This window comes from Protobothrops mucrosquamatus, unplaced genomic scaffold (assembly GCF_001527695.2).
Source record: "Protobothrops mucrosquamatus isolate PMUCROS unplaced genomic scaffold, P.Mucros_1.0 scaffold225, whole genome shotgun sequence".
In the NCBI taxonomy this organism is placed as follows: Eukaryota; Metazoa; Chordata; class Lepidosauria; order Squamata; family Viperidae; genus Protobothrops; species Protobothrops mucrosquamatus.
The window spans coordinates 1,065,825-1,093,671 of record NW_015386576.1 but is presented as its reverse complement, the minus strand read 5'-3'; the positions used below and the strand labels follow the sequence as shown (position 1 = coordinate 1,093,671).

Below are 27,847 nucleotides of genomic sequence, written 5' to 3'. Positions count from 1 at the left end.
GGAACCTCTGCATTTCTTCTTTTGGTTGTGGTTAGAATGGGATTTCTTATTTGTATCATCTATATCAGTGATGGCGAACCTTTTAGAGACTGAGTGCCCAAACTGCAACCCAAAACCCACTTATGCATTGTCGAGTGCCGGGTGGGTGTGGCCCATTGGCTGGGCGTGGCCAATTGGGTAGGCATGGCCAATTGGGTGGGCATGGCTGCGGTAGTAACGGCAGACTGGGTGGGACTAAAAAGTTCAATCAATCAATTCCAACTTTGCAAGAACTTTTTTTTTCCCGCGAGAAGTTGAAATTGACTGATTGAACCTTTTTTTTTTTTTGCACATGGCGGCGGAGGCCTAAAGTGAAAAGGTTTTATAAAACTCAGCTGAAGGCCTAGGACTGGGGCAATGGCGTGCATGCCCACAGAGAGGGCTCTGAGTGCCGCCTCTGGCACCCGTGCCATAGGTTCGCCACCACTGATCTATATTTTATTAGTATTTTTATTATAGCAATACCAAGCACTTAGACTTATATACCATTTCACAGTGCTTTACAGCCCTCTCTAAGTGGTTTACAGAGCCAGCATGTTGCCCCCAACAATCTGGGTCCTCATTTTACTGACTTCGGAAGGACGGAAGGCTGAGTCAATCTTGAGCCAGTGAGACTCAAACTGCTAAACTGCTGGCAGTCGGCAGTCAGCAGAAGTAGCCTGCAGTACTGCATTCTAACCACTGCACCACCAGGGCACCAGGCTGTCTTGATACAGGGCCGGATGGCCTACAACTTGAATAAAGAAATAAAATAAGCAGTAACATCTACTTCTCTGTGTTCATCTTGCAAGAGAATTAAAGTGAGCAAGAGGGAACTAGGAGAAGAACCAAATCTTGTTGCTTTAAGTCCCACCTCAACATCTTTCTGTATGCCCAGGCAGGAAGCAGCTTTTAGTCTTTATTCTGAATGGTAGTTCTCCAGCCCCGTCTTAAAACGGGAAAAATCTGGTAATGTTTCAGACTATCTTCAGCAATTTGGTTAAGAGACTTTCACTTCACTGACAAAACAAAGATTCTTCTGTCATCTATTTTTAAAGATACATTAATCAAAATTCTTTAATTATGAAATCAAGAATATGGACTGCAGTTTAGCTCTTTCAAAATATTATATGCTGAAAAATCAGTGACGCATCTACGTGAGTGATTTGGTAAAGGAACTCTATATAAAGCAAAAGAGGCAGAGATATATATTGCACTTCCAAAACAACATAGAAAATAAAAACTTGATAGTTTAGTATACATTGCTGATACAACTTATTAATAATTCTAAAAAACAAATAATACACTTGATTAGAAGGCAGGGCATGACACAAAAGGGGCGTTGTCTTACCTAAACACCTTTTCTCAGCATGACGATGGAGAATCCACCAATGGGTTAGCTTCGTCTTCTGCCCGTATAGACTAAGTCAGCCAAGTTGCCACGCCCCTCTCCCTGGACTAGGAACCCAGTCTCGACTGAGGCGCAGCTGTTGGCTATCATTCAAAAGTATTGGCTCAATTTTTCCTGACACAGGACCTGACAGACCCTAAGGGTGGGAGTGGATTCTCCATCGTCATGCTGAGAAAAGGCGTTCAGGTAAGACAACGCCCCTTCTCCAGCATGACGAGTGGAGAATCCACCAATGGGACGTACCAAAGTCTCACTGTCCCTGTGGGTAGGAAGCCAACTGGGCCTGTGTCCCACTCTCTGATACTACGCATTGGAGGACCCTCCTGCCAAATGAGGCCTCCACATATGCGAATTTATCTAGTTTATAGTGTCTTACGAAGGGGTAAGGCAATGCCCACGTCGCTGCCCTACATATTTCCTCAATCGATGCCTGAGTCACCCACGCTGCTGATGTTGCAGCGCTGTGAGTGGAATGGGCGGTGATTCGGTTAGGAACAGGGAGCAATTGCCCTTGGTATGCCCCTGCTATGCAATTCCTGATCCATCTGCCAATTGTGGACGCCGTGACCCTCCGACCTTTTGAGTGAGGCTGGAAGGATACGAACAGGGCCTCAGATTTGCGGAAGGGTGTCGTTCGCTTTATATACTGCCTTAAGGCCCTGCGAATGTCTAGAGTATGCCATTTGCATTCCAATTCATGGGAAGGCTGAGGAAAAAAATACGGTAGCACCACCTCCTGCGACCTGTGGAACAAGGAATTGACCTTGGGAATGAAGGAGGGGTCCAGACGTAGGATCACCCTAACTGCGTGGAAGATGCAAAGGTCTTCCCTAATCAATAATGCTGCCAACTCTGAAATGCGTCTGGCCAAAGTTACGGCGACCAGAAATGCGACCTTAAGTGTCAGGCACTGTATGGTGCAGGTTCGGATAGGCTCGAATGGAGATGAGGTAATGGCCTGTAAGACCCTGGACAGATCCCAGGAGGGATATCTGTGGACCATGGGTGGTCTGTTGTTAGTTGCGCCCTTGATAAAGGATCGCACCATGGGGTGTTTGGCCAGTGGTTCAGAGTTGCCATATGTGAGGATCGTGGAGAGGGCGGCCACCTGTCTGCGAGTTGTGTTGGGTGCTAATCCCTTTTTAAGCCCCTCCCACAAATAGTCTAAGATCCTTGGAATAGTAATTCTAAAGGGGTCTAACTGCTGTCTTGTGCACCAGGTACAATAATTTCTCCACGTTGTAGAGTCATACATTCTGTTAGTTGTAGGCCTTCTTGAGGCCTGGATTGTGGTAATGACGTCTGGTGAATAAGACTCCCCTGTTAGGAGGCTCCGTTCAAGTGCCAGGTGGTTAACTGGAGCCACTGTGGCTCTGGATGTTGTAGGGCCCCCTGACTGAGGGAGATTCGGTTGTGCGGAATCTTCCATGGAAGAGATACTGAAAGACTCACGAGGTTGGCAAACCACGGCCGTCTTGGCCAGTGTGGAGAAATAAGTATCACCTCTGCTTGTTCCTGCAGTATCTTTCGGATGGTTGCTTGCATCAGAGGAAGAGGGGGGAAGGCATATAGCAGACCCCTGGGCCAAAGCCCCTGGAGCGTATCTGTTCTCTCCGCCCCTGGTGACGGGAAGTGGGAGAAAAACCTCGGGAGCTGGGCATTCCTCGGGCTGGCGAATAGGTCCAGCACTGGATGACCGAACCTCTCTAATGTTTCTCTGACGAGATCTGGATGCAGGGTCTCCTGCTGTGTTTTGTTTCTTTTCAGCCCTGGAGAACTGTTTCTCTAGAGCCTGGTGTCTTCGTCTTCCCAGATATTGCCTTGGCCTTGATCCTTCCCGCTGCTTCCTGATTGGAGACCTCTTACGTCCAGGGGGACTGATGGAGGTATCCTGTGCTGCTTGAGCAGCATTGATGTCTACCATTGCCACAAGAGATATCTCAGCGTTGAGACTGAGAGGAATCTCGTGATGAGGAGCCTGGTGATAGGTCAGCTCAGGCCATGGAACTTAGTAATGACTGGAAACAGTCCAAAGCAGTAAGTCCAATTAATGGTACAGCCACACCTCTTTGCTCCACTTAATGTCCAACACTCTGTTGTGTTGCTGGTGGCGGCAAGATCAAATTAATGATACCACCCGCACACAATTGTTGGGCAGACAGTTCAGATACTTTCTGATGTCATTTGATTCCTGCTCCTCTCCCTTTTTTTAAAAGTAAAAACGTGATAAATTGAATTTGGTCCGGATTGTTAGTGGCTCAGCTGGTAAGGGGAGGATGCAATTATCCCTGTACGGAGACGGTTTGCTGCTTGGGGGTGGTGGCATGCGCTCCCCTTCTCTCCCCCATTTAGAGCTTCTCTGGCTCGTGCCTTTTCTAATTCAGTTTGGAGAGAATTGAAGCTAAACCGCACTGTGCCGGTCCGAGCCAGCTGCAGCCTACCGCTGCTGTAATTTAGAAACAATTGATGCCCAGCTTGTTCGATTCTTAGCTGGTAAGTTGGTCCTTTTAAATTTCGCGGCTTGAAAAATGGCGGCCGCAATACCTGTCTTTGAAATGGCGGTTGCTTTAAATTAGCTCCCTATGGCTGGGGATGGAATAGCTGATAGCGAGCGATTAGGAGGTTCAGCGATGGCTAGGCTGTGATCCTTCCACCCGGGGGGAAGATTCCTCCCTCCCACTTTGAAAGCCCATGTGGTGCCAAAATGGCGACCGGCTCTTTGTTAGCCTGCCGACGATCAGCTGGGGCTTCAAACAAAGCCCGCCAGATCCGCTCCAAGCGGCAGCGAATGACAGCTGTTCGTCTTCTACCCTTCCGCTCTAAGGGAAAAGAAAATTAACTTAAATATGACCTGATCTGGCGATTTGGATCCTAGAGCCAAGTAATGTGTCCTCTCGGGCGAAAGACTAAGTCGAGACTGGGTTCCTGGTCCAGGGAGAGGTGCGTGGCAACTTGGCTGACTTATTAGTCTATACGGGCAGAAGACAAAGCTAATCCATTGGTGGATTGTCCACTCATCATGCCGGAGAATAAGCAGTTCTATACACCTGTCTCTGAATGTGCATCCTGTTTGTCAAATCACTGCAGTAATTAGATGTATTAAATAATCTCTTCCCTTCAATTGCACTGAGTGGTTTTCCATAGTTACCTTAAACCTGTTTATGTATTTTTCTAAAGCACAGATTAACCAAATGTATTTTATTAATGCCTGAATAGCACTTGCAAATGATTCAACAATATTGTGTTACAGAGCAGGTACTGTGTGGAATGACTGTTTATAATTTATGAAATCAAATATATCCCAAGAATTATTAGGAATCAGGATAATTAATTTTTGTCTTACATCCAGCTATATGATCATTATGATTAAATGTTACTAATTTTTAATTATAAGGGATGGATTATTTTAGGATGTATAGTAGGTTAGATGGCACGGCAATAATATTTTGAAGAAATAGTAAAGGATTTAGAGATATGATATAAACAGGCAATGGGTGAAGTGACTGTGGAAATGAATGGCACTGTTTTGTTTTGAGTATTTTGGATGCTGTGAAGAAATGGTGGAAGATTTCTTTCCCTGAAGGATTTGCTAACCTGGAAGGTCATCTTGTCTGCTGGTTGTTAAAAAGTCTGACTGCCAGTTGAGTTAGCTCTCTGTGTGGTGGCAAAATGAAATGAAGTCCAGGAACTGACATGTGAGCTATGCTTAGGTCTAGAATGGCAATGGAGGCTGCAGTGACAGGATGCAATTCAATAGCTGCCATTGCTCCATTCAGCTGGAGCTAAGGTTAAAGTTGGCACACAGTCTAGCAGATGAGTAGCGACTAATCTAACACAAAGGTACAGAATATGAGGCCTTGATTCACACCTGACTGGGAGCCTCCAGTAACATCAGCATCTCAAAGTTGGTTGTATCAACTGTGAAGAAGGAGCTCAAGGGGTGCAAGTTGGACTCTAGCTTTATTTGGTTTCCTAAAAGTCTGAGGGATGCCTAACCTAAGGTAAAAATGTAGGTCAGACATGAGGCTCTTGAATGATGGGCACTGTGAGAGGTTGCTATGTTTGGCTTTTCCTAATGTTGTGATTTTTAGGATACTGGAATGAAAAGAGGATATGTGGAACAATGAGTGAGAAAGGGTCAAATAGATCACTAGATTGTTGGCCACCCAGTTGATTGGCGAGATTGTGAAATGGCTATGTCCCCTTGGAAATGCAGGGAATGGATTTAACCCTAAATTTGCCAAGATAATCCCAACTGGGAGATGAGCCAAGTATGCTATACCTGACGAAGAAAAATTGATAATTTTGTGTTGATTTCCACTTCTGGCTTGTTGGCCCTGAACTCAAGACCTGGTTGTCAAATTACTGGAGATCTTAGCCTAAAATTGCTGAAGGTAAATACCGAGTCAGTCTGTAAAGAGTTTATCAGCTTAATAGTTGATGAATGGATGGACTTGTATTATTGAAACCTGATTGGACTAGATCAGCTACTATTTATCACCCTGAGATCTGCCTTCCTAAGCTTGAGGTCCTACAGTAGCCTTGATAGCAAAGGTGGTGTGTGTCTGTGTATTTGATTTATAAAGATATCACACCTGCAACAAGGCACTCTGCTTTTGCAGTGGTAGAATATTTTATTTCTGTGATACAGCGGGTTGTAGAGACAAGACGGGGAACCCACAGGTGCTGTATCTAATATCAGGGCTGATGTTGGAATCACCCAAATTTCTGTGTCAGGGGACTTTAATTTTCATGCTCTTGGATTTTAGTCTGGTAAATTCAGAATTTCATGACTTCCATGACAAGCATGGGGTCATTCTAGTAATCTCTGATTTAACATGTTGAACATCATCTTTGCCTCTAAACAACTATGAGGTGATCTGGATAAGCAGGGCTAACTCTCTCCCATGATGAAATTATCTCTGTCCATATGATACTGACTGTTACCTGGGACCTAACTGATCAATTAGGATGGTAGAACCCAAGTGCTTCATAACTGGATGGATTCCAATTATGGAATTTCCCACCTATCTGCTAAATAGTTCCACTGATTGTTGGTACGCTGTTGTCATCAGGAGATGACCCTCAGTCTTGGTGTGATTTCTGGAGGACAATCTTTCTCGGGTTGTCAATCTGTTTCCCCTTTACTAAGACAAATTGGCAAAGTGATGCCTGGAGCAAAAAAAAAAAAGGTAAAAAGTTGAATGACTGAGTATGGGTATGAGATACATTTGGGCCTACACGAGGCATACAGAATATTTGCCTGGCTACTGTGACCATTTTGCACTCCAAAGGTTTCTTCAGGTTCTTGACTCTTTGTGCACAGGGTGCAGAGTGGTGCCTTAGGGGACATTTTGCCATACCAGCAGGAATTCTTTTTGGCCTTTGATGAATGTATACCTTATGCAACTTGCACATTAATTCTATGCTTTCCTAGTTCCTTCAGAGTACAAGTGGCAGAATGAAAGGCAGAAGCTGACATCTGTCACTGCTTATTTAAAGAGGTCTGCAGCCTTGCCCCTTCCTTAAGAGGCATTCTTTTGATCTGACAAATTCAATGGAAATGGCACCATTTGTGCTGGTGAATGACATTTGTCAGGAACTGGATTGGGATGGAGCATCCCTTCTGGTCTTATTAGACATCATCAACCACCAAATCTTTCTGCACTGCATGCAAGTTCTGGGTATTGGAAGCACTATCTTACAGTGCGTTGTTCTAATAAGTATTTTTGTTGCTGGCAGTATAACAGTAGCAAAACCATAAAAGTGATACATGGCAGTCTTATTCTAATGTTTGGACGTTTTAGATTCTGGATGGATGGAATGGTGTGGAATGGTGTGAATCCAAACAAGACAGCCTTACTGATTCTTCATTGAGATTGTTAACTCCAGTGTTGTCTCTTGAGGAGAAAGCCCTAAGGGAGCAGGTCCATGACTTAAGAGTTTCTTTTAGATTCATAGACACTGCTGGATGGGCAGACTTGGCTAGTATACTAGTAGCAGCCCTGAGTACTCTGAAATAGCAGCTAATGTCCTCAGTATTGCATAGCTGGACTACTGCCATATGATTTTCCAAGGGCTATCTTTGAAGACCACCTTTAAGATACAGTTAATACAAAGTATGGTGGCTTGTTTACTGGCAAATACTGGTTACTAGTAAAATTTTATACTTGCATTTCACACTGGTTGCACCTACGTTACTGGGTGCAATTTTACTTTTCAGCACGAGACCCAACCTTATGGATCCTCCAGGCTCTAAAGCTGGGTCTTGCTGTGTCTATTACTATTTTCTGGAAGATAGTTATGATGCTGTTCTTCCAATGGTTAATATCTAATGGTTAATATCAGACATTATTTATTATGATTGTTTTATCATGTTATTACATTTTTGTGATATTATTTCAACATTTAATTATTGATAATCTCAGCATAGATCTTTTAATTATTGATTTATGATTATAAACCCTGGGATCTCATGCAGATACAATAGTATGCTAAATAAATGGCTTGCTCCAATGGAATTTGCACCATAATTCTGAGTATAGTTACTTAAAAAGTAAGCTGTAGCATATGAAATGAAGCCAATTTCAGTTGAATGAGAGAAGCTAAATGTTTACCAGATAAATCAGAACTATGATTGAAAGTTTCAGACAAACTGGATAGACTCCAAGAAGGATTAATGAAGATGATCAAGGGTTAGAATCAATCTCTATAAACAAAGATTGAAAACTGAGAAAGCTTAGCTGAGAAAGAAGAGTGAGGAGATATGATGGCATTCTTTAGATCAGGGCTTTTCAACCTTTTCACCCATTGTACCACTTTTAGGATATGGCAATATCCGAGTACCACCAGTTGCCTAGCAAGGTGTCAAAAACTTGATGACCCAAAAAAAGGAAAAAAGTGATGAAGTACAGGTAGTCCTCGACTTACAACAGTTCGCTTAGTGACTGTTTGAAGTTACAATGGCACTGAAAAAAGTGCCTCCCAAGCCACAGCTGAGCAAGACACCTGCCTGCCCACCCGGCGGCGCTCTTCCTCCTGTCCGAGGTTTTCATTGTTGTGAGCATTTCTGTTGAGGATTGGCAGCGGGGGTGGGGTGGGGGTGTTTGGTTTTTATTCCCCCATGTGCTGGGTGGTTGCAGCAGGTTTTGGTCACTTCACATGACCCTGGGACACTGTGACCGTCATAAATATGAATCAGTTGCTAAGCATCTGAATGTAAATCACAACATTCCAGCTGATCGGCGCTTTTTCTGGGCTCAGAAGCGCCAGGATCAACGCTGAACTCCAGCTGGAGCCTGGCGCTGATCCTGGCACTTCCACTGAGCCCTGACAGTCCCGAAGAAGCACTGATCCTGGCGCTTCCGCTGAGCCCTGACAGCCCTGCAGCTCCAGCCATCTCTCGCTCAGACTTGTGCAGTACTGCCACCGGTTCAGCTCATTCCCCTTCCCAGCTAGCACTTTTCTAGGATGGTTGTGTACCACCTGCCAGGTGCCAATGTACCACAGGTGGTACTCGTACTACTGGTTGAAAAGCCTTGCTTTAGATAGCTGGAAGGATGTCACTCAGAAAAAGATCAAGACATGCTCACTATTATTCTAAATGCAGAAAAAGATTTCTTAACATTCAAAAAAGCAGATTCCAACTGAGTATCAGTATCAAGGGAAAAAATCCTACGTAAGAGCAATTTAACAGTGGAATAAATTGCTTAGAAAGGTTGCAGACTCCATTTTACTGGGTATGTTGAACTAGAGGCTAGACAAAAATCTGTCAGGTATACTTCAATTGGGATTCCTGCACTGAGCAGAGAGCTAGACATGATGACTCAAATAGCTCTTTCTGGTTCTATGATTTCATAAGTAGAACACAAACCAAGGTTGCCTATTATTCTTGTATGGATACACATGAGAGTGTACCTGCCAATCCTTTCCTCGGCACAGAATTCCTTTTTTCAAGAAGTGCTTTAAGAAGTATTTAACATCTCATACATGGCACTCCAATTTTATAATATTTATTCTGCACTGCTCTCAAAATCAAAGTTCATTAGCTGATTAATATCAGCTCTGACTCAGCAGAAAATTGAGGCAGCAGCAGATTGAAATTTATGGGATAACAGCAATGGGGTATTCTATGTCAATTTTTAAACTTGTAAATGCAGAAAGAAAATTTAAGAGAACCTGCCAAGAGAATGAAACTAAAAGACCAGGAGAAGTGGAAAATGCAGCTGAAACTGTCATAACCACTTACACTTTTGCTTCTTCTTTTGTTGCATATGTAACGTTGACAACTGCTGTCTCTGATTCTGTGTTCACTAAGGAACAAAAACAAAACAAATACATATGTGTGGCAACCAACTGGGAAAATTTCAGAAAGGTGTATTTTATTAAATATCATCAGGACAAACACTTTTGTAGAATCTTGTACAAAGTCAATAGCAACTGAACAAGAAAATACAGATTGTGCAGATTTTCAATCCAAGAAAATGGGAGTAGGGCAAATATTAGTGTGGCAACCTTTTCAAAGCAAACTAGTCAAGTCTGCACATCTCAAATTAGTAGCCAGATTTTTTTTTATTTATTTTTTGCTGACTTTGAATTAAAGCTGATTCTTGGAGGCTGCTTGGACAAGTCCAAAGCTTTCTTGGCAAGACTTCAGAAGTGATTTGCCATTGCCTCTGTCCTGGGGCTGAAAGAGTGTGTGACTGGCTCAAGGTCACACAGTTGGCTTCACACCTAAGGTCGACTAGAAGTCAAGGTTTTTTGGTTTCTAGTCCAATGCTTTAACCACTACCCCAATATGGCTCTCAATAGCTACTTAAAAGATATCTATCTTCAGATTGTACATTTCTTCCACTTTAGAAATGCGATTCCAGATTAAGATTGCTTTAAAGTATATTAGAGAAAGTTGCACAGAATAATATTTTATATAGGAAAAATTGAATACAAAAAATAGAATTTTCATATTTGGATCTTTTTAAAAAAACTGAAAATAAATTCTGAAACTGGATGAAATTTTTTACTAAATTTGTGTGAACCTGACAAAATTAGAACACATTCTATTATCATTTATGACATGGGAAGTAGAATTCAAATTGGAGTGAGGTTTGGTATCTAACTATTTCACATTTCATAAAATGGCCTGCCACAATATGCGTCTAAGATGAAGTGAATCCATCTGCACATAGTCTGAGAACCAGCTAGTTTCCATTATTGACATGATCTAAATAATCCTATGAACTAGTACCTTCATTACAGTCATCTTCTGGTTTGAGATACTTTTAGTTAGAAACAGCTTTGAGTATCTTGCTATAGTACATAAACTGATGAAATATGCAGGCTCAAAATACGAAGTGTTAGCGGTGATTTCTGTAACAAGATACTGTGTTCATTTGCTAAATAGCAAGAAAGAAGTAATCTATAATAAGACAACTCATTTAATTTGACAACATTTTAAATGTTAAGAAATCACAGCAAATAACAATCATGCTGAAAATCTCCATCCAGCCCAACTTACAACCCCAAGAAAACCTTTATATATCAGAACAGGATGATGATATCCATTTTCAACAGAAGCAAATAAATATGAATAAATACATATATGCACCAATGCAGGACAATTAGATCCAATGGCAATGAACAAGCAAATCATTTAACAAACCCCTTTTTGTTATAGTTAATGTAACCCACGTTGAATCATCTAAATAGAATTAACAGGCTGGAAATTCCCTTATCACTTCTAAAGAGTGCATATATGCTCACCTGAAATTATTATTTGGGTTAGAATTTCAGAGAGAAATGTCAGAAATGTGGAAATAACTTGGCTACCTCAGCATGTATCTATCAGTTATCAAAACATCTATAAGAACATTCCCATTTTCTTTTTCTTTTATTTTTTTTATAAAAAGAATGTTAGAACTCTTTAAGGTGACCTAAAAATTGCTTAGTCCACAGTTTTATTAGTGTATAGGCTAACAGGATTTCTGGCTTTTGGAAAGACAAAGCAACGTATTTCAGAATAATATCAAATATTCTAGTTCTTTTAAGATACATGCAGAAAACCTAGAGACAACTACTGTGCCCCCCCGTTAATCAGATATTTTCAAGTGCCCACACACTAGCATCTATGTCTTCATACATTATGATATTCAGAGCTTCTCCTTCTGTGATATGTCATAGCTGGAGTCTCAGAAGATTTGATTACTTGAATTAAGTCATTTTTGAAGTTTACATAGCATATTGAACTTTGGTAACAAAATGAACTAAATTATAATTAAAACTAACCAAGTTTGTCTTATTGCAGTCACAGCAAGTAAACCTTTGACCTGGTTAAAGAGATATGAACCATCCAGGAAGTAGCCCTAGCCTAGTAGATCCTCCTTTCAATAGTTATGCTGGGGTGAATAAATAATCCTATAACTTCAAGAAAATCTGTTTGTTAATGTTTAAGCATTTATACTTCACTAAAAATCTTCTTAAACACCCCAAGGTCAACAGTAAACTTATTATCTTCAAATACTATAAAGCAGATATTCAATGCATACATTGGTCTCTGAAGAAGGTTTAATGTTAATAAAGCATTTTAAATTATATAAAAATAAAAAACAGCAGGAAATGTCTTTACCTTGTTCTACATTCTCTACTGTGCCATGTTGAGCTAAAAGACCATCTAGCACCTGAAATAGAGATCAGACATAAAATATAGGTAACAAAATTCTGAAAACTTGTCAAATTATGTTACTAAAGCACAAATCAGCCCTCTTTTCAACTCACTCCGACTTAACTTTATTAGCAGTCAGAATGGAAAGCGATGCTTGTTTGATTAAGATTGAAATCAACTTTTGAATTAGCCTATTTGTAATGAATGATAAGGAATACGACGAACATATTTTTTAGCATATAATTTTCCAGAATTTTCTGTTCCTCTTTGTTTTTCTTATTTCATAAACTAGTAAAAAAAGAACTTCACAAAATAATGGCTCTAAGGGATTTTATAAACAGCTAGATCAATTCCCAACCTATATTAATATTGAAGAAAATTAAGTACAGCTGATACATCAGGTACAAAGAAGGTATGTAGGTACAAAAAGAATTTAGGGGCGGAAATATGTGACTGCCCTATAATGAGCAGAGCCAATGATTTGAACTCTTTCTTTGCTGGGGAGAGCAAGGAATTTAAGTTTATTAAAGACACCTATTTCACTCCTTTGAATCTTCTTCAAAAAATGGGCCTCGCACATGCCTCAGTTTAGAATATCAGTCTTTCTCTTTCACACTAAGTCTAGTGCAGCCTTTGAGCTGAAAGACACCATTGCAGATGCTTCACTCTTCCCCAACAGATTGCTGACACAGACTGACAGGCAACCCCCTTTCCCAGAATTAAACATTTAAGCTGTCCCCTTCAGCCAATACCCGAAAGCAGAAATTCAATCACCTGATTTTTATTGCCACCCAGTCATTTTACTAGCACAATAGCCTTACATAAAAGCAGCACAACAGGCCTTCTAATGAGTAACATCATCATATTTATGATAATGATGACTAAGAAAAACAAATACTCACATGTAGTCATCCCTGACAACTCCTTTGCCCAGAGTGGAAAAATAATCTAGTCTTGCAACCGAGACTACTGATACAAAAGGTTCCGTCCCCAAATGTTCCTCTATCAACCTGTGTTCTGAAGGGTTTTTTTTTTAAAAATCATTTTAGGATTCCAAAACTATGGAAAGTAATCATACTGCCTCATTCTTTGGTTTAATTAAGTCTTTCCAATATACAATACTAATGAAACAATAAGCCACAAATTACACTCACAATCTCTCTACAGATCCGTTTTCCACAAACTGATGCCTTCCGGATATATTAAGACTTAATTCTCAAGCTATGGCTGGCCAAACGTGATCCACTGCTCTCATTACCCCAGCTGACTTAAGAAACCAGACCAAGACAATCAACCTGTTAATCTATAAACTGCTCTGTTTTTCATAACTGCAAAGCACTTATGGACAGCTTTTTAAAAACCTGAAATTTAGTGACAGGATTCCTGCAACAAGTGGCCTTCTCTCCAGTTAAATAATTGTTCTATCTAGTTTGGTGTTGCAGTTCCCTCAGACTTTAGAAAAGTCTAGAGATGACACAAATATAATTTGGGATCTTTTATATGCAAGGCATGTGCTCTAACACTGAACTCTACCTGATGCCTCAATGGAAACTGATGGATTTAAGACCTCACTGTAGCTGAGGTACATTTGGAAGTAGCATTCATCACATATAAATAGCAATTGTAAGTCACACTTTGTTAGTCTACTATATGAAACATAACTAAAACAGAGCAACAGGAACATGGGTTGAAATGTACTAAATCACAGTACAGAGTTTCATTCAATTTTCACTCTGACTGATTGAATTAACTCACTCATATAAAAATAGAAGCAGCAAAAGTTGTAGAGATAATTTGACAATGTATGCTCATAACACCTATTTTGATATGCATATTAGAACAGTATCATTTAATGCTTACCTATTGGGCATCAAATAGACGCATGTACAATATTTCAAATTTTAAATGGGCTACTTTGACCTTATAGAAATGTCCCAAAGCTGTTCAAATCTTACCAGAAGTTCTGAAATCAGAATACTTCTGTATTGGCCATTTCAGCTTAAAGGGTCCAAATTTGTAATATTTTGCATATACTACTGGCATTGAGTCAATACAAATTACAATAAGTACTTTATCCTCTGTAAGCCTACTATAATATACTGGATAATATTATGAGGAAATAGTAAAAATATTTCTTATACATAATTTAGGGAAAATAGACTGCAGAAAATAATCAATCTTATTCCTTACCTCCCATTGTAAATGTGGAGGAATATTCCGGATTTGAATCTTCCTGCTTCTGTGAAGAAAGAGTCCACAAAGCAAGATCACATTAGGATAGTACAACAGAACATGGTTTATCTAGTGTTACATAAAATTCCAGCAATTCTAATTGAATGCAATGAGCCAAATTACGATAACACGGAAATACCTCATACATTTGGTTCCTGCAAAGTGTCTCTAACCTCTAATTGTTTTTTAATCACAACAGACAAAAAACAAAACCAGTCCAGAATATAATTCTATACCTTTCTCCCTCTTTCTGATTAAGAATTATATGCCACAAGGAGTACATTTTGGAATTATAAGCAATCCATTCTAACCAAGTAACATATAGTGAGGGAAAAAATTATTTGATCCCCTGCTGATTTTGTGTGTTTGCCCACTGACAAAGAAATGATCAGTCTATAATTTTAATAGTAGGTTTATTTTAACAGTGAGAGATAGAACAACAACAAAAATCCAGAAAAACATATTTCAAAAAGTTATAAATTGATTTGCATATTTGATCCCCTATCAATCAGCAAGATTTCATACAGATAACAAGCTGAAATTAGGAGCACTCTCTTAAAGGGAGTGCTCCTAATCTCAGCTCATTACCTGTATAAAAGATACCTGTCCACAGAAGCAATCAATCAATCGAATTCCAACTCTCCACCATGGCCAAGACCAAAGAGCTGCCAAGGGTGTCAGGGACAAGATTGTAGACCTACACAAGGCTGGAATGGGCTACAAGACCATCCCCAAGCAACTTGGTGAGAAGGTGACAACAGTTGGTGCGATTATTCGCAAATGGAAGAAACACAAAATAACTGTCAATGTCCCTTGGTCTGGGGCTCCATGCAAGATCTCACCTCGTGGAGTTTCAGTGAGGAATCAGCCCAGAACCATACGGGAGGATCTCAAGGCAGCTGGGACCATAGTCACCAAGAAAACAATTGGTAACACACTACGCTGTGAAGGACTTGAAATCCTGCAGTCCTTTAGTCCCCCTGCTCAAGAACGCACATGTACAGGCCCATCTGAAGTTTGCCAATGAACATCTGAATGATTCAGGAAAGAACTGGTGAAAGTGTTGTGGTCAGATGAAACCAAAATCGAGCTCTTTGGCATCAACTCAACTCACCGTGTTTGGAGGAGAAGGAATGCTGCCTATGACCCCAAGAATACCATTCCCACAGTCAAACATGGAGGTGGAAACATGATGCTTTCGGGGTGTTTTTCTGCTAAGGGGACAGGACAACTTCATGGCATCAAATGGGACGATGGACAGGGCCATGTACTGTCAAATCTTGGGTGTGGATGGGTATTCCAGCATGGCAATGATCCAAAACATATGACCAAGAAAACAAAGGAGTGGTTCAAGAAGAAGCACATTAAGTTTCTGGAGTGGCCTAGCCCGTCCCCAGACCTTAATCCCATAGAACATCTGTGGAGGGAGCTGAAGGTTCGAGCTGCCAATTGTCAGGCTCAAAACCTTAATGACTTGGAGAGGATCTGCAAAGAGGAGTGGAACAAAATCCCTCCTGAGATGCGTTTTTCTGTTTTTTTGTTGTTGTTGTTGTTATTCTGTCTCTCACTGTTAAAATAAACGTACCATTAAAATTACAGACTGATCATTTCTTTGTCAGTGGGCAAACGTACAAAATCAGCAGGGGATCAAATCATTTTTTCCTCACTGTATAAGTAGATCAACATAAAAATATATAATCCAAGAATCAATATCACTGACATTTTAAAAAATGAGTTTTGCTCAGATGTGCAATCTAAAACGTAGGAGGCATTCATATACTGTACATGAATGTACAGTATTAATATCTTCAACCTACCTATGGCATTGTACAATGCTGGTCTTTGACTGTTAAAGGTTCAGGTTTCATACATATCTATACATAAATAAAGCCCCATTCAATTCACTAAAAATTGTTTCCAGATAAATGCATGCTAGATTTAGCTTTAATTATGCTGTCCCAAGTAGGATAAAAAACAGAAATAAAAATCATTTTCCTTCATTAATAGCTGAATGTTAATCCCAGGGTATATTATACATTTACAAAAAAAAATGGGCAAAGTACTCTAGATCTCAGTTATCAGCAAGTTTCTAAACAGTATTCATCTACTTCAGTATTTCTCAACCTTGACAATTTTAAGGCATGTGGACTTCAACTCCCAGAATTCCACAGCCAACATTGCTGGCTGTGGAATTCTGGGAGTTGAAGTCCACATGCCTTAAAATTGTCAAGGTTGAGAAACACTGATCTACTTTATCTTTCTTCCCAGGGAAGAGTAGTTCTGCATTCTTACATTTCAGACCACATGATTGCTATTCCCTGGAATTCTCTGGTTATTAAATTTTAAAAAGAAATATGTTGCTTTCTTTTTCATATTTTTATTGTACACTATCTTGAGTATTGGATAAAAATCCCAGAAATAGGGGGTGTAAACGCATTGATAAATACTGTGCTAGTGAAGCATGGGAATTGTGGCATTGCTCATTCATAGTTGTGAATCACTCCCCCTCAGTGGCGAAGGATACGTATAGCAGGCAGAGGAGAACAAAGGCACAACATTGAGGGTGAGACTTGTCCTCCTCTGGTTTTCTATGCAATGCTATCTTTTACTCTGGAGCAATGGTGGAAGGAGGCTCTGGCCCTATGTTAATGTAAGCTAACTTCATGACTCCATACTTTCAAGAATTCTTGAACGTGTAGCAAAAATCTATATTGTTTAAGTGCAGAAGCATTAAACTTTAGGAGGATTTTATGTATGACAAATTTCCTGCAAAAGGGTAGTAAAATTATATTTGCCTATGAATTCTTGCATATGGCAATTCAGCATAAATTCAGATTTACAAAGTACATTTCTTAGTACATCCAAAAAGGCAAATACATAGTAATGTCTGCACGTAATTAGATAGATACATGAATGGAGGCAGTTAAGTTTGTGGCCACAGCTTCCTCCAAAATTCAGTGTACCGTGGTTTATTCGCAATTTAAAGCCTGTCTGTCTATCGTATATACTGCCAATCTCCCTGCTTGGTGAGACTCTCTTGTTGGAGTTACATCTGGTCAGATTAATATGAAAGAGTTGACAAGAAAAAAGTTTGTATATATTTGTATGTGTGCGTGTACATGTGCATATTCATCATATAAATCGTATTATTTTCTTTTGGGGCAAACTCTATTATGCAAAGCTAGAAGAAAGAGAGACGTAACGGGCAACAGAAATGAAAGGTGGGCAATAAGATATTTTTTTAAGTAAATGTAAACCTAATTTAAACAGACACAATTACTTACAGCTATCCTTAACCTTGTAACTTTCCACAGCACCCTTGCCTGCTCTGACTCCACATGCAGCTTCATACAATTTTATTTTGCCTGTTCCTGAGAATTTCATCAACTTAATTCTAACACACTTTGCATGGTTCTCCCCTTCCTCTTGATCCATTCATTCTTTCTTCATATATTTATTTTGCATTTGGTTCTTCTCTTTAGCTAATCAAGCAACTTCAATGTACCTCTTGCACACTGGTCACTCACTTTTGTATTAAGTCCATATTCCTTCAGCCCCCTTGTATTTCTGACCCTCCCTTTCTTTGTTTGATCATATATGTATTCACTTAAGTAGCCAATTTCCACTGTATTCATTTAATTTTATGTTTTTGTGTTAATTCTCACTCCCATATAACTAGGTGAGCAGAAGCACACTTATACATAGCTATTTCTGCTTCTTTCAACATTATTGCTCACAAAAACATGCACATTATGTTACCACCAATATTTGCATGTCTTAAAATGTCTCCATTTTTCTATTTTGGGAAACTGTCTACCAAGGTACATATATACATTCATCTTACTCTAATTTTTCACCATATATGTGTAATTTATAAACATTTATTCCATTTCCCCTGTCAAACTACAGTATTTTGTTCTTTGAAACAGGTCTGTATACCTCCTTGCCTCATACAACCCATTTAATATTAACTTCAAACAATTAGGGTTGTCAATCAACAGCACAGTATGATCTTCATACAAAAATGCAGATACATTGACACTGCTGACTGATATATCTAACATCATCATAAGCATTCTATATACATTAAAAAAAATGCAAAACATTCTGTAATTCAAGCCTATTTTTTACATACTCTCTTTAAATGAATAAAGATGCTGTAAACCTTTTTTTTTTTTACTTTCATATATTTCTCAATGATCTTCTAAAAAGCAAAAACTGACAGGGCAAGTTATTGTATATAAACAAAGAAAAAATCTCACTCTCTTCTAGTATTAAAGATGTTATCTAATTGGGTAATGAAACATCTGCAAGCAAACAACCAAGCTCAGAGAGCACCAAGGACTCCACAAAGCAAGAATTTGGACACCACATACTTCATATAACATGACCGTGCTTCAAAACTTTTGGACATTGTCACTTCATATACGTTTTCAATCAAATTTTGCCAAACACCTCAAAAATGCTTAATCATTGAATCACTCATTATTTTTCCTTTGTATAGGAGAAAAATAAGACATTTTTTCCAACTGGCAGACCATAATCGAGGGTAAATAGATCCAATGAAATCTCATTTTTAGAATGATATTTTGGAGTTACATATGCAAAATTCAGTTCCATTTACGGTAGTATATATGGGCTGTTACCTGCACTCAAGGGTTATTCACTACTGTTAATTTTCTAAATTTTTATACTTACACTTTTACGTTATTTTCATGTGTAGGTTTCAATGAATCATATTTCACTGATCCACTTCTGCAAACCAGTTAACTGATAAGGGTCTAGCCAGCTGGCTGGTGGTGAACAAAGGGAGATTACAGTGGACTACTCAGTGCACCCCCTGGATCACAGTTTGAGAATCATTGCCTTATCATCACTCATTCAGTGGATTAATTTATTTTTTTTTAACATTGTTCATACAAAACATGTACAGTATTTTCACTTCTGATATTTGCTGCTTTTTCCTTCATGTCAAGATCCACTCTTGACATTACCAAAATAATTACTTGCCTGACCAAGGCTCTTATCATCTTTGCATTCTTCACTAATTCTCTTAAACTTTCATCATAAACAATGAAATCAATCAAGCTTTTAGTTTTGCCATGTGTGTGCAGGAATAGACATACTTAAACCAGTTAGTGAGACGAACAGTATCTTTTCCTAAGCAAATACCAGTCATACTGCTGATTCATTCTTAGATGTCTGAATGGCTGACTCACTGTTTAAGTACTTCTTTGTTTCATTCCCATCCATCCATTCATATCACCCATCTACGTTTTTCCCCAGAACACATTTATTCATAATGTTGTGGAATTTTGTCAAAACTCATCCGGGAATCTTTCATTTTCATCATCCACTGAAGCATAATATGCCATTATTATTATTATTATTATTATTATTATTATTATTATTATTATTATTATTATTATTATTATTATTCCATGATCTTTCATACACAATGACAATTTAGGTAACAATTCATTCTCTGACATACATTTTAGCTCTTTAAGTTGTACTAAAACCTTCAAAGTCACTTCCATACATGTATTCAAATATATCCAAATAGGAAATGTCACATACACTAATTTGTATATGATAAAACAACACATAGTTGGCATTAGGTTACCACCAGACACACAAGCATCAATGCATGATTTGTGTACAGTAGTCTAACCTTCCAAGACTTTGTCATTCAAGACTCTTCTCTCTTTAGTTGGTACTTCCGATACTTTCATTTTCATAAGAAGCTCCTTTGTGAAAGCTTCTATTAGTGTTTTCTTGTTATGCATTTCAGCAGAGGACTCACTTGCACAAGGCAAGAAGATAGAGGCAAAATGGAATGTGTATTTGAGGGCAGCATTCTGAAAAAGCAACTGCCTCACTCATGCTGGTAAACAGAAGAAAATATGGCATAAATCCCATATACTTAAGTGTATATCCTCTCCAGTTAATATAGCAGCATTATGTGATATCAGGTTAATTACTATTTACTGCTCTTATGATTCTACTGAAAAATTAATTTCTAAGCCCAATGATGTCTTATAATTGTGTTTCACCCCAAGCCAATTGAAGTAGCAATATACTCAAGGGAAATCAAACAATTCTCACCCTTCAGAATAAAATCAAAGCATTAGTGCTGACTATAAAGGTTCCATTTTCATTTTCTCAGAAATCAAAAATAATCCAAGTGAAAAATGAATTGGTACAAAAATGGAAAATTTAAACAATTATAAGATTTTTATCTAGGTAAGACTTGTAGAAGTTTAATTTTTTGTTGTTGGCAATGATGTGTTAACTGCCAAACTTTAAAACAAAACAAAAATAAATCTACAGTGATTTCTTAAACACTGAATTTGAATTCTGACATGGATTTCTACAATGATAAAAATTTCTTGATTTTTTTTACTGTGCTTAAAAGACTTAAAGGCTGTAAAAAAAACAGTAAAGGATCGGATCATATGTCCATCTGTCCAGCATTCTGCTCCAATGCTCTATCAGAAGGCAATGGGAAGCCCACAAACAAGACAGAAATAATCACTTTGTCCCTCTCATCTATCCCAGAAACTGATGTTGAGTATTTAATTTGTCTGTACTGAAACTCTCACCTTTCAGATTTATTTGTTATAATTATGAGAGAGTGAGTTTTCCCACCAACTTTCCTACACAATAATTTTATAAATTTATATCATATTTCCTATACTTGGCCTTCTTCTAAGTTAAATCCAGTTTTATCAGTTAATAAGGCATGAAGGTGATAATGATTGGTAACTCCCATGTTGTTTTCAATATGTTGAAAATTCTTGGTAAGTGTTTAGTTAATTCCTTGTGTTTCCAATATAAATTAATTAAAAATCTATAAGAAATTCTTGCCCGTATAGTCACAAAAAACATTAGACAGAAGCCTTAGTAGTAGCCATAAATGCAGCCGTGTCACCAAGTACCTGAATTGACTGAGAGAAGGCCTTCGCAACCAGGTTGTAACTGTTTTTCCAAGAAGGTCATAAGTCAAAGACTACAATTCAGATGCTGTGAAATTAGCTAGAGCCTAATAGAACATACACAATCTGTATAAGAATCCCCTGGCCTTTTCTAAGGCAGAATCTGTACATTTATTAAGTTAATCTGAAAAACAGATGTTTCTTTCCTTGTTTGGCAAGCTTGTTCCAGAACTAGTACTCCCTGACAATTTTCTAGAGTAGTTATCTTGGTCAATTGTAACTCTGCAAAACTTAATTGATTTATTATCACGTAAATTTTCATGGACTAGAAATTATTTTGATTGGCAGATATATGTAATCAATCGCCACTCTAATTGACTATATTTTGTGCCATTCATTAAAATGTTTTTTAGTAGAGTAGTTATGTTACTTTTCAAGGATATGGAGAATCAGATTTATAGAACTACTAGTTGGTATATGTCTACAGTACTTTTGGACATGCAAACACATCAACTCATATATGCATAGTTATACACAAGCCTGAATGCTTACAAGTTGATCTGCTCTTCCATACTATCCAGGGAATACACACCTAAGTTCTAGTGTTGTCTAATTCACAATGACCTGAAAGAGGGAATGCCAAACTGGAGAGAGAGGAATATTGTATTCAGTTCTCTTAGAAACTGATTAGATATTCATCTCAGGAGAAAGTGAAGAAAGGTTCAAAAGTAGTAGGTAAGTTTTATGTTTCAAAGAAAACTAAAAGATGTTAATAAAATGGTATTTCTGTTTAGACTCAAACATTATAATAATGATAAAGTTGGAGGGGACCTTGGAGGTCATCTAGTCCAACCCCCTGCTCAGGCAGGAAACCCTATACCATTTCGGACAAATGGCTGTCCAGTTTCTTCTTAAAAACTTCCAGTGTTGGCACATTCACCGCTTCTGGAGGCAGGTTGTTCCACTGGTTAATTGTTCTAACCGTCAGGAAGTTTCTCCTTAGTTCTAGGTTGCTTCTCTCTTTGGTTAGCTTCCACCCGTTGCTCCTTGTCCTGCCTTCAGGCGCTTTGGAAAATAGCTTGACTCCCTCTTCTTTGTGGCAGCCCGAGATATTGGAACACATTACTCATGAGAACACTGATTGGGTTTCTTCTTACAAACTAAATCAATCTGAAATGTAATCACAGCGCTGAGACAGGGATGCAAATTTGTTCACAATGGTGGAAAAGGAGAATCCAGCCTTTTGCAAATCAAAACTGCAACCTGGTTCCTTGCAGAAAAGGTAACTGGTTCGGAGAAACTGTATGCAATTGAAAATAGGCATGGGAGGTTGTATAAAATCTACCACTCTGCCTAGCAAATTTTCAAAGGTTCCACACTGCTTTTTTTGTCTCAGGTGCATTTTGTTTTTTGTTTTTTAAATCAGATCTTCCACACAGCATGCAATTTGTAAAACAAAACAAATAAGTGGGTAAATTTCAGGGACTGACATAGGAAAAAAAATGAAGATTCCATGACTGAAGCAAACTGACTGCACAACAAAAATATTGTTCGGCAAAATCCTTAGTAATATTTGCTGTGGCACAGAGGATTCTTAGGTACTGTAGCTGGAATCTAAAACTATTTTCTGGCTGGCCACAAGAGGGCATACAGCCGTTTGGTTCAGGATCAGAATGGATGGCATTAGTGTACTACAAATGCTGCTTTTACTATAACATTTGTCTTGACATTGTCGATCATTAGATTGAATCTTCCCCCAGGGCTTCAAGTGGCAAAACCTCTTGGTTTATTGCTACTATTCGAGAGCAATGGCCAAACTGTGTACAGTAAACTCGGTGTAGATCGTGTTACTTTATCTGTGAATGAATGCAAGTTTTGGAGTTAGCGAGCAAGGCAGGAAGGATTAGGAAATATGTGGGACCTATATGCATGGACTGTAATTATAATTTTAAAATAGTACTTAAGAATAAATTTGAATTAAACAAGTCAGAATAAACTAAATCACGTGCCCCAGTAGTTACAGTTACAACCAATCTTCTTATTCAAGGCATTGTATCTTGTAATAACTGATAATATCTAAACATTACAAACACTTTCTCTAGTTCATGAATATGAAACTTCCAGTAATAGCATGCTGTTCAATTTGCTATGAACTATATAGTAATCTAATAAAGGAAAATAAACTGAAGGGGATATTTTATTTCAGTTCCGCCTAATCTTATTCATAGTTGGTTCTTAAAAACCATTGTTAGTGTGAATTTTTAAAAATTTTGTGTAGAGGTTTACATATAATGGAACTTCTTGGGGAGCCACTAATGCAAATGTTTTTATTTTTATCATTAGCACACAAAGTAGCCTAGATGGAAAAGAGACCAGGTTACATCTTGCATAAGAAACTATACTCCTGGGTTATTCTCTGCTATTCAACTCCGAACAAGACTTTTCTCATTTTTTACATCTGAAAAATTTGCCCCATCTTTTTATTAAAATAAATAAGTTCAATTACAAATAAAGTGTTCTTTCATGTCAATGCAAAACACTTTGTATTGGAGGACAGATGTAATCTCAGATATTTCTGTGGGGATGTCTTACTTGGCTTGATATTATGTTGGAGAGAATGTTTAACAATTATGTTATTTGTTATTAATGCTTTTAGGAACAGGAAAGCTGGATATAAATGCTTTACATAAAAATGGCTGAATTTATTTATACAATGATTTATTTATTAGGCTTTTAGACCTCCATAGTCATGGGACTCACAGCAATTCAAAAATAAAATAAAATAGCTATTGTACAGTTATATAATAATTATAAATCAGAAAAAAAATCTCAGTTTAAAACCAGAGTTCTTCTTAAAGAATTATCCTAATTTTTTTTTAAAAAAAACCTTCAGAATAGCTCCTCTTTTTGACTTGCTTTGATCTCCAGTGGAAGACTATTCCACAACATAATGGAAAAGTACCTCTTCCTAATCTGAGACTCCTTGATTTCAGCATAGTGGAGAACCACCAGCATTTTCTCCGTATTATTTATATCAAAAGAGTTTAAGGAGGATGGATGACGATGCCTCTTTACAAAATCATAGCGGGCTTTATGGGTTAAAACCAACTCTTTAAATTGAATCTGGAAACATGCTGACAATCACTAAGGACCTGCAACACTGATTTACTAACATCAATTAGCACGAGACATTACATTTTATTCCAACTGCTATTTCAAAATTATGTGCCTTTAGACAGCCTTAGATATATCGAGCAGTAGCCCGACCAGGTCCTCTCCTGCAAATGTCTGTTTGTGTTCGCTCTTGTCTAACTCAACCATGGTTTAGTCCAGGGGTCTTCAAACTTGGCCCTTTTATGACTTGTGGACTGCCTGGCTGAGGAATTCTGGGAGCTGAAGTCCACAAGTCATAAAAGGAACAAGTTTGAAAACCCCTGATTTAGTCAATCAACAATTTTTTTAGTTTGCATAACACACTGAACAATAAATTCATTTATGTGCTGGTGAGTACAAATCAATGTTAGATTACAATTAGCAGTCCAGTGTGTGGCATATGAACACCGCCTTGTTCACTTACACAAATTTCTTCACTGATTATACTCTGTGCAATTAAAAAAGTTCACTTAGACTAGCAATTTAATATTGCTTTTCTGAGGAAGCAATTGTCCTATTAAGGCTTAATTGTTGACCAGCAGTGTTCCTGAAATATCTGAAGGACAATTCAGGAGAATGAGCTATTTTCACTTCCCTAATTAAAAAAACCACATATATATGGATGGATGAAGAGCAAGTGTTGTGTTACTGAAACAAATATACAAATATACAAGCTCTGAAAAAGTCAAGGGTTTTCCTGCTGAAACTAATGTGGTTAACAAACGTCAGTAGTTAATTTGAATATGCATTGACAAACAGGAAGAAATATCCTTTTTGTTTCAGTTTCTGTTCCTCTGGAGGACTCTTCAAAGAAAATAGTACAAAACAAATTTAAAATTGATGCTACACATTACTTATGTCTAGTACTGAGATATAAACATAGTATCTAAGGTCTTTGGTAATTTGCTTCAGAATGAGTCATTTACAACAGAAGATAATGGCAACTGTAATTTAGCATTTATATCTAAGATGCATGAGTCTTCACAAATAATATCTCACATAAAAGCAATAAATAAATAAATTAGTAGTACCTCTTCACTGTTAGCCTTTCCCTTTTTCTCGCAAGAAAAAAAATCATCCAGATTACTTGCTATTGAACAGTGTTTCTCAACCTTGACAATTTTAAGGCATGTGGACTTCAACTCCCAGAATTCCACAGCCAGCATTGCTGGCTGTGGAATTCTGGGAGTTGAAGTCCACATGCCTTAAAATTGTCAAGGTTGAGAAACACTGCTATAGAAGAAACTCAAAACTACAGATTTCTGTGCACAAAGTATACATGTTTTAATGCATCAGTTGGGCATTTTAGTTTCTTGCCTTTTTTTAACGGTCAATGAGTGAGAAGCTTAACGGCTCCAGGTACAGGAGTAGATCAGCTGATAACGAAGGAGCTAATAAATATCTAGTGCTCAAATGTGCATCTTCTAGTGACACAAATTCCTACTATCCTTATAATAAGAATAGAATAGGATAATAGAATAGAATAATAACTTTATTGTCACTTTGAATGTACACTAATCGGCATAAATTAAAATGAAATTTTGTTGCATTCACCTCTCAAGGGGTCACCACCTCCGATATACACTACATAAATATGACAAAAATAAATAAATAAATAAATAAATAAATACAGAATTATGCATATACCCACATATATTATATGACACAGAGAAACAGCACAGTCTAGTTCGGGTTATGTATACATGTGCATGGCGAGAAAAGCAAATCTTGCGAGTTTACCAGACGGATGGCATAGGGAACAAAGCTATTACAGAATTGGGTAGTCCTGCTAGAAATACTTTGAAACCTCCTCCCAGAGGGGAGCAACAGAAACAGATTGTAAAGTGGATGTGTGGGGTCTCTAACAATGCTTTGAGCTCTAAGCAGCATCCTGAATACCAGGAAGCGAGCTTTCAATGATCTTCTCGGCTGCCCTTACCATTCTTTGTATGGACTTTCTATCTGAGGCACTGCTGCCACCAAACCAGACAGTGATGCAGTTTGTTAAAATGCTCTCAATCGTGCCTCTGTAAAAAGTGGCCAGGACAGAAGGAGAAAGATGTGCTCTCCTCATCTGATGCAGGAAATGTAGACGCTGGTTTGCATGCTTCACTAAGGATGAGGTGTGGAGAGATCAATTCAGATTGTTAGTCATCTGCACCCCCAGATACTTAATACTGTTGACCACCTCTACAGCTGCATCCTTGATACTGAGTGGAATATGACTATGCTGGCTATTTCTAAAATCTACAACGATCTCCTTTGTTTTATCAATATTTGGAATCAGGTTACTTTTATTGTACCAGTCCACCAAAGCCTTCACCTCTTCCCTATAAGCATTTTCACTATCATCCTGGATAAGACCCACCACTGCCGTGTTGTCTGCATACTTCACAATATGATTCACAGATTTGGCACAGCAGTAGTGGGTCATCAAGGTGAACATTAGCGGACTCAGGACACAGCCTTGTGGGGAACCCGTACTCAAGGAGATGGAGTTGGAAACTTTCTTTCCAACTAACTCACACAAACTGGGGCCTATTAATAAGGAAATGAAGTATCCAATTACATAAAGGAATATTAAAAGCTAATAGCTCAGTTTGTTCACCAGATGCTGAGGAATGATTGCGTTGAATGCTGAACTAAATTTTTTAAAAAGCATTTGCACGAGTATTCTTCCCCTCCAGGTGCACAAAGCAAAGATGAAGCACACAGGAAAGTGCATCTTCTACAGAGCGATAGGCAAACTGTAATGAGTCAAATGTAGGGGGAAGGCATGAAACTATATAGTCCTTTACCAATCTCTCAAAACATTTCATCATAAGGGAAGTGAGTGCAACTGGATGGTAATCATTAAGGCATGTGATTATAGTTTTTTGGGGCACTGGTACAATGATTGCAGTCTTAAAACATGATGGAATCACAGCCTGATGCAACAAGAGATTGAAGATGTCTGTGAGAACAGTGGCCAGCTGGTCAGCACATTCCTTAAGTACTCGCCCAGGATATTATCAGGATCCGCAGCTTTCCAGGTATTGACTTTCCGCAGGACTTTCCAAACAGCAGTTGTATCAAACCTGAGCACCTGCTCATCAGGAAGGGGAACAGCCTTCCTTGCTGGAACATTGTTTGTGGCCTCAAACTGTCCCAAAAACGTACTTAGCTTGTTTAGAGAGTCTGTGTCACCCTTACATGTCAGAGAAGCTGCCTTATAATAAGTAATTATCTGAATACCTTGCTGGGGAGGAACAGACTCAGGCTCAACCCTTCCAAGACTGAGTGGCTGTGGCTGCCGGCGCCTCGGCATAGTCAGCTGACCCCATCGCTGACTATAGGGGGCGAAATTTTGGCCCCCTCAGAGAGGGCCCGCAACTTGGGAGTCCTCCTGGATCCACGGCTGACATTGGAAGACCATTTGTCGGCCGTGACCAGGGGGGC

General features: G+C 38.6%; 1 protein-coding gene across 2 annotated transcripts in view; it reads right to left on the bottom strand.

The window, feature by feature from the left end:
* IGF2BP2 (insulin like growth factor 2 mRNA binding protein 2) overlaps positions 1 to 27,847 on the bottom strand; it is a 74,890-nt gene that overhangs the window by 19,657 nt on the left and 27,386 nt on the right. For both annotated transcript variants that reach the window (XM_015814147.1, XM_015814148.1), the window contains exons 3-5: positions 14,277 to 14,325; positions 12,051 to 12,102; positions 9,678 to 9,741 (exon numbers count right to left, since the gene is read on the bottom strand). In XM_015814147.1, coding sequence (XP_015669633.1) covers positions 9,678 to 9,741; positions 12,051 to 12,102; positions 14,277 to 14,325 — 165 coding nt within the window. The remainder of the gene's footprint in view (positions 1 to 9,677; positions 9,742 to 12,050; positions 12,103 to 14,276; positions 14,326 to 27,847) is intronic.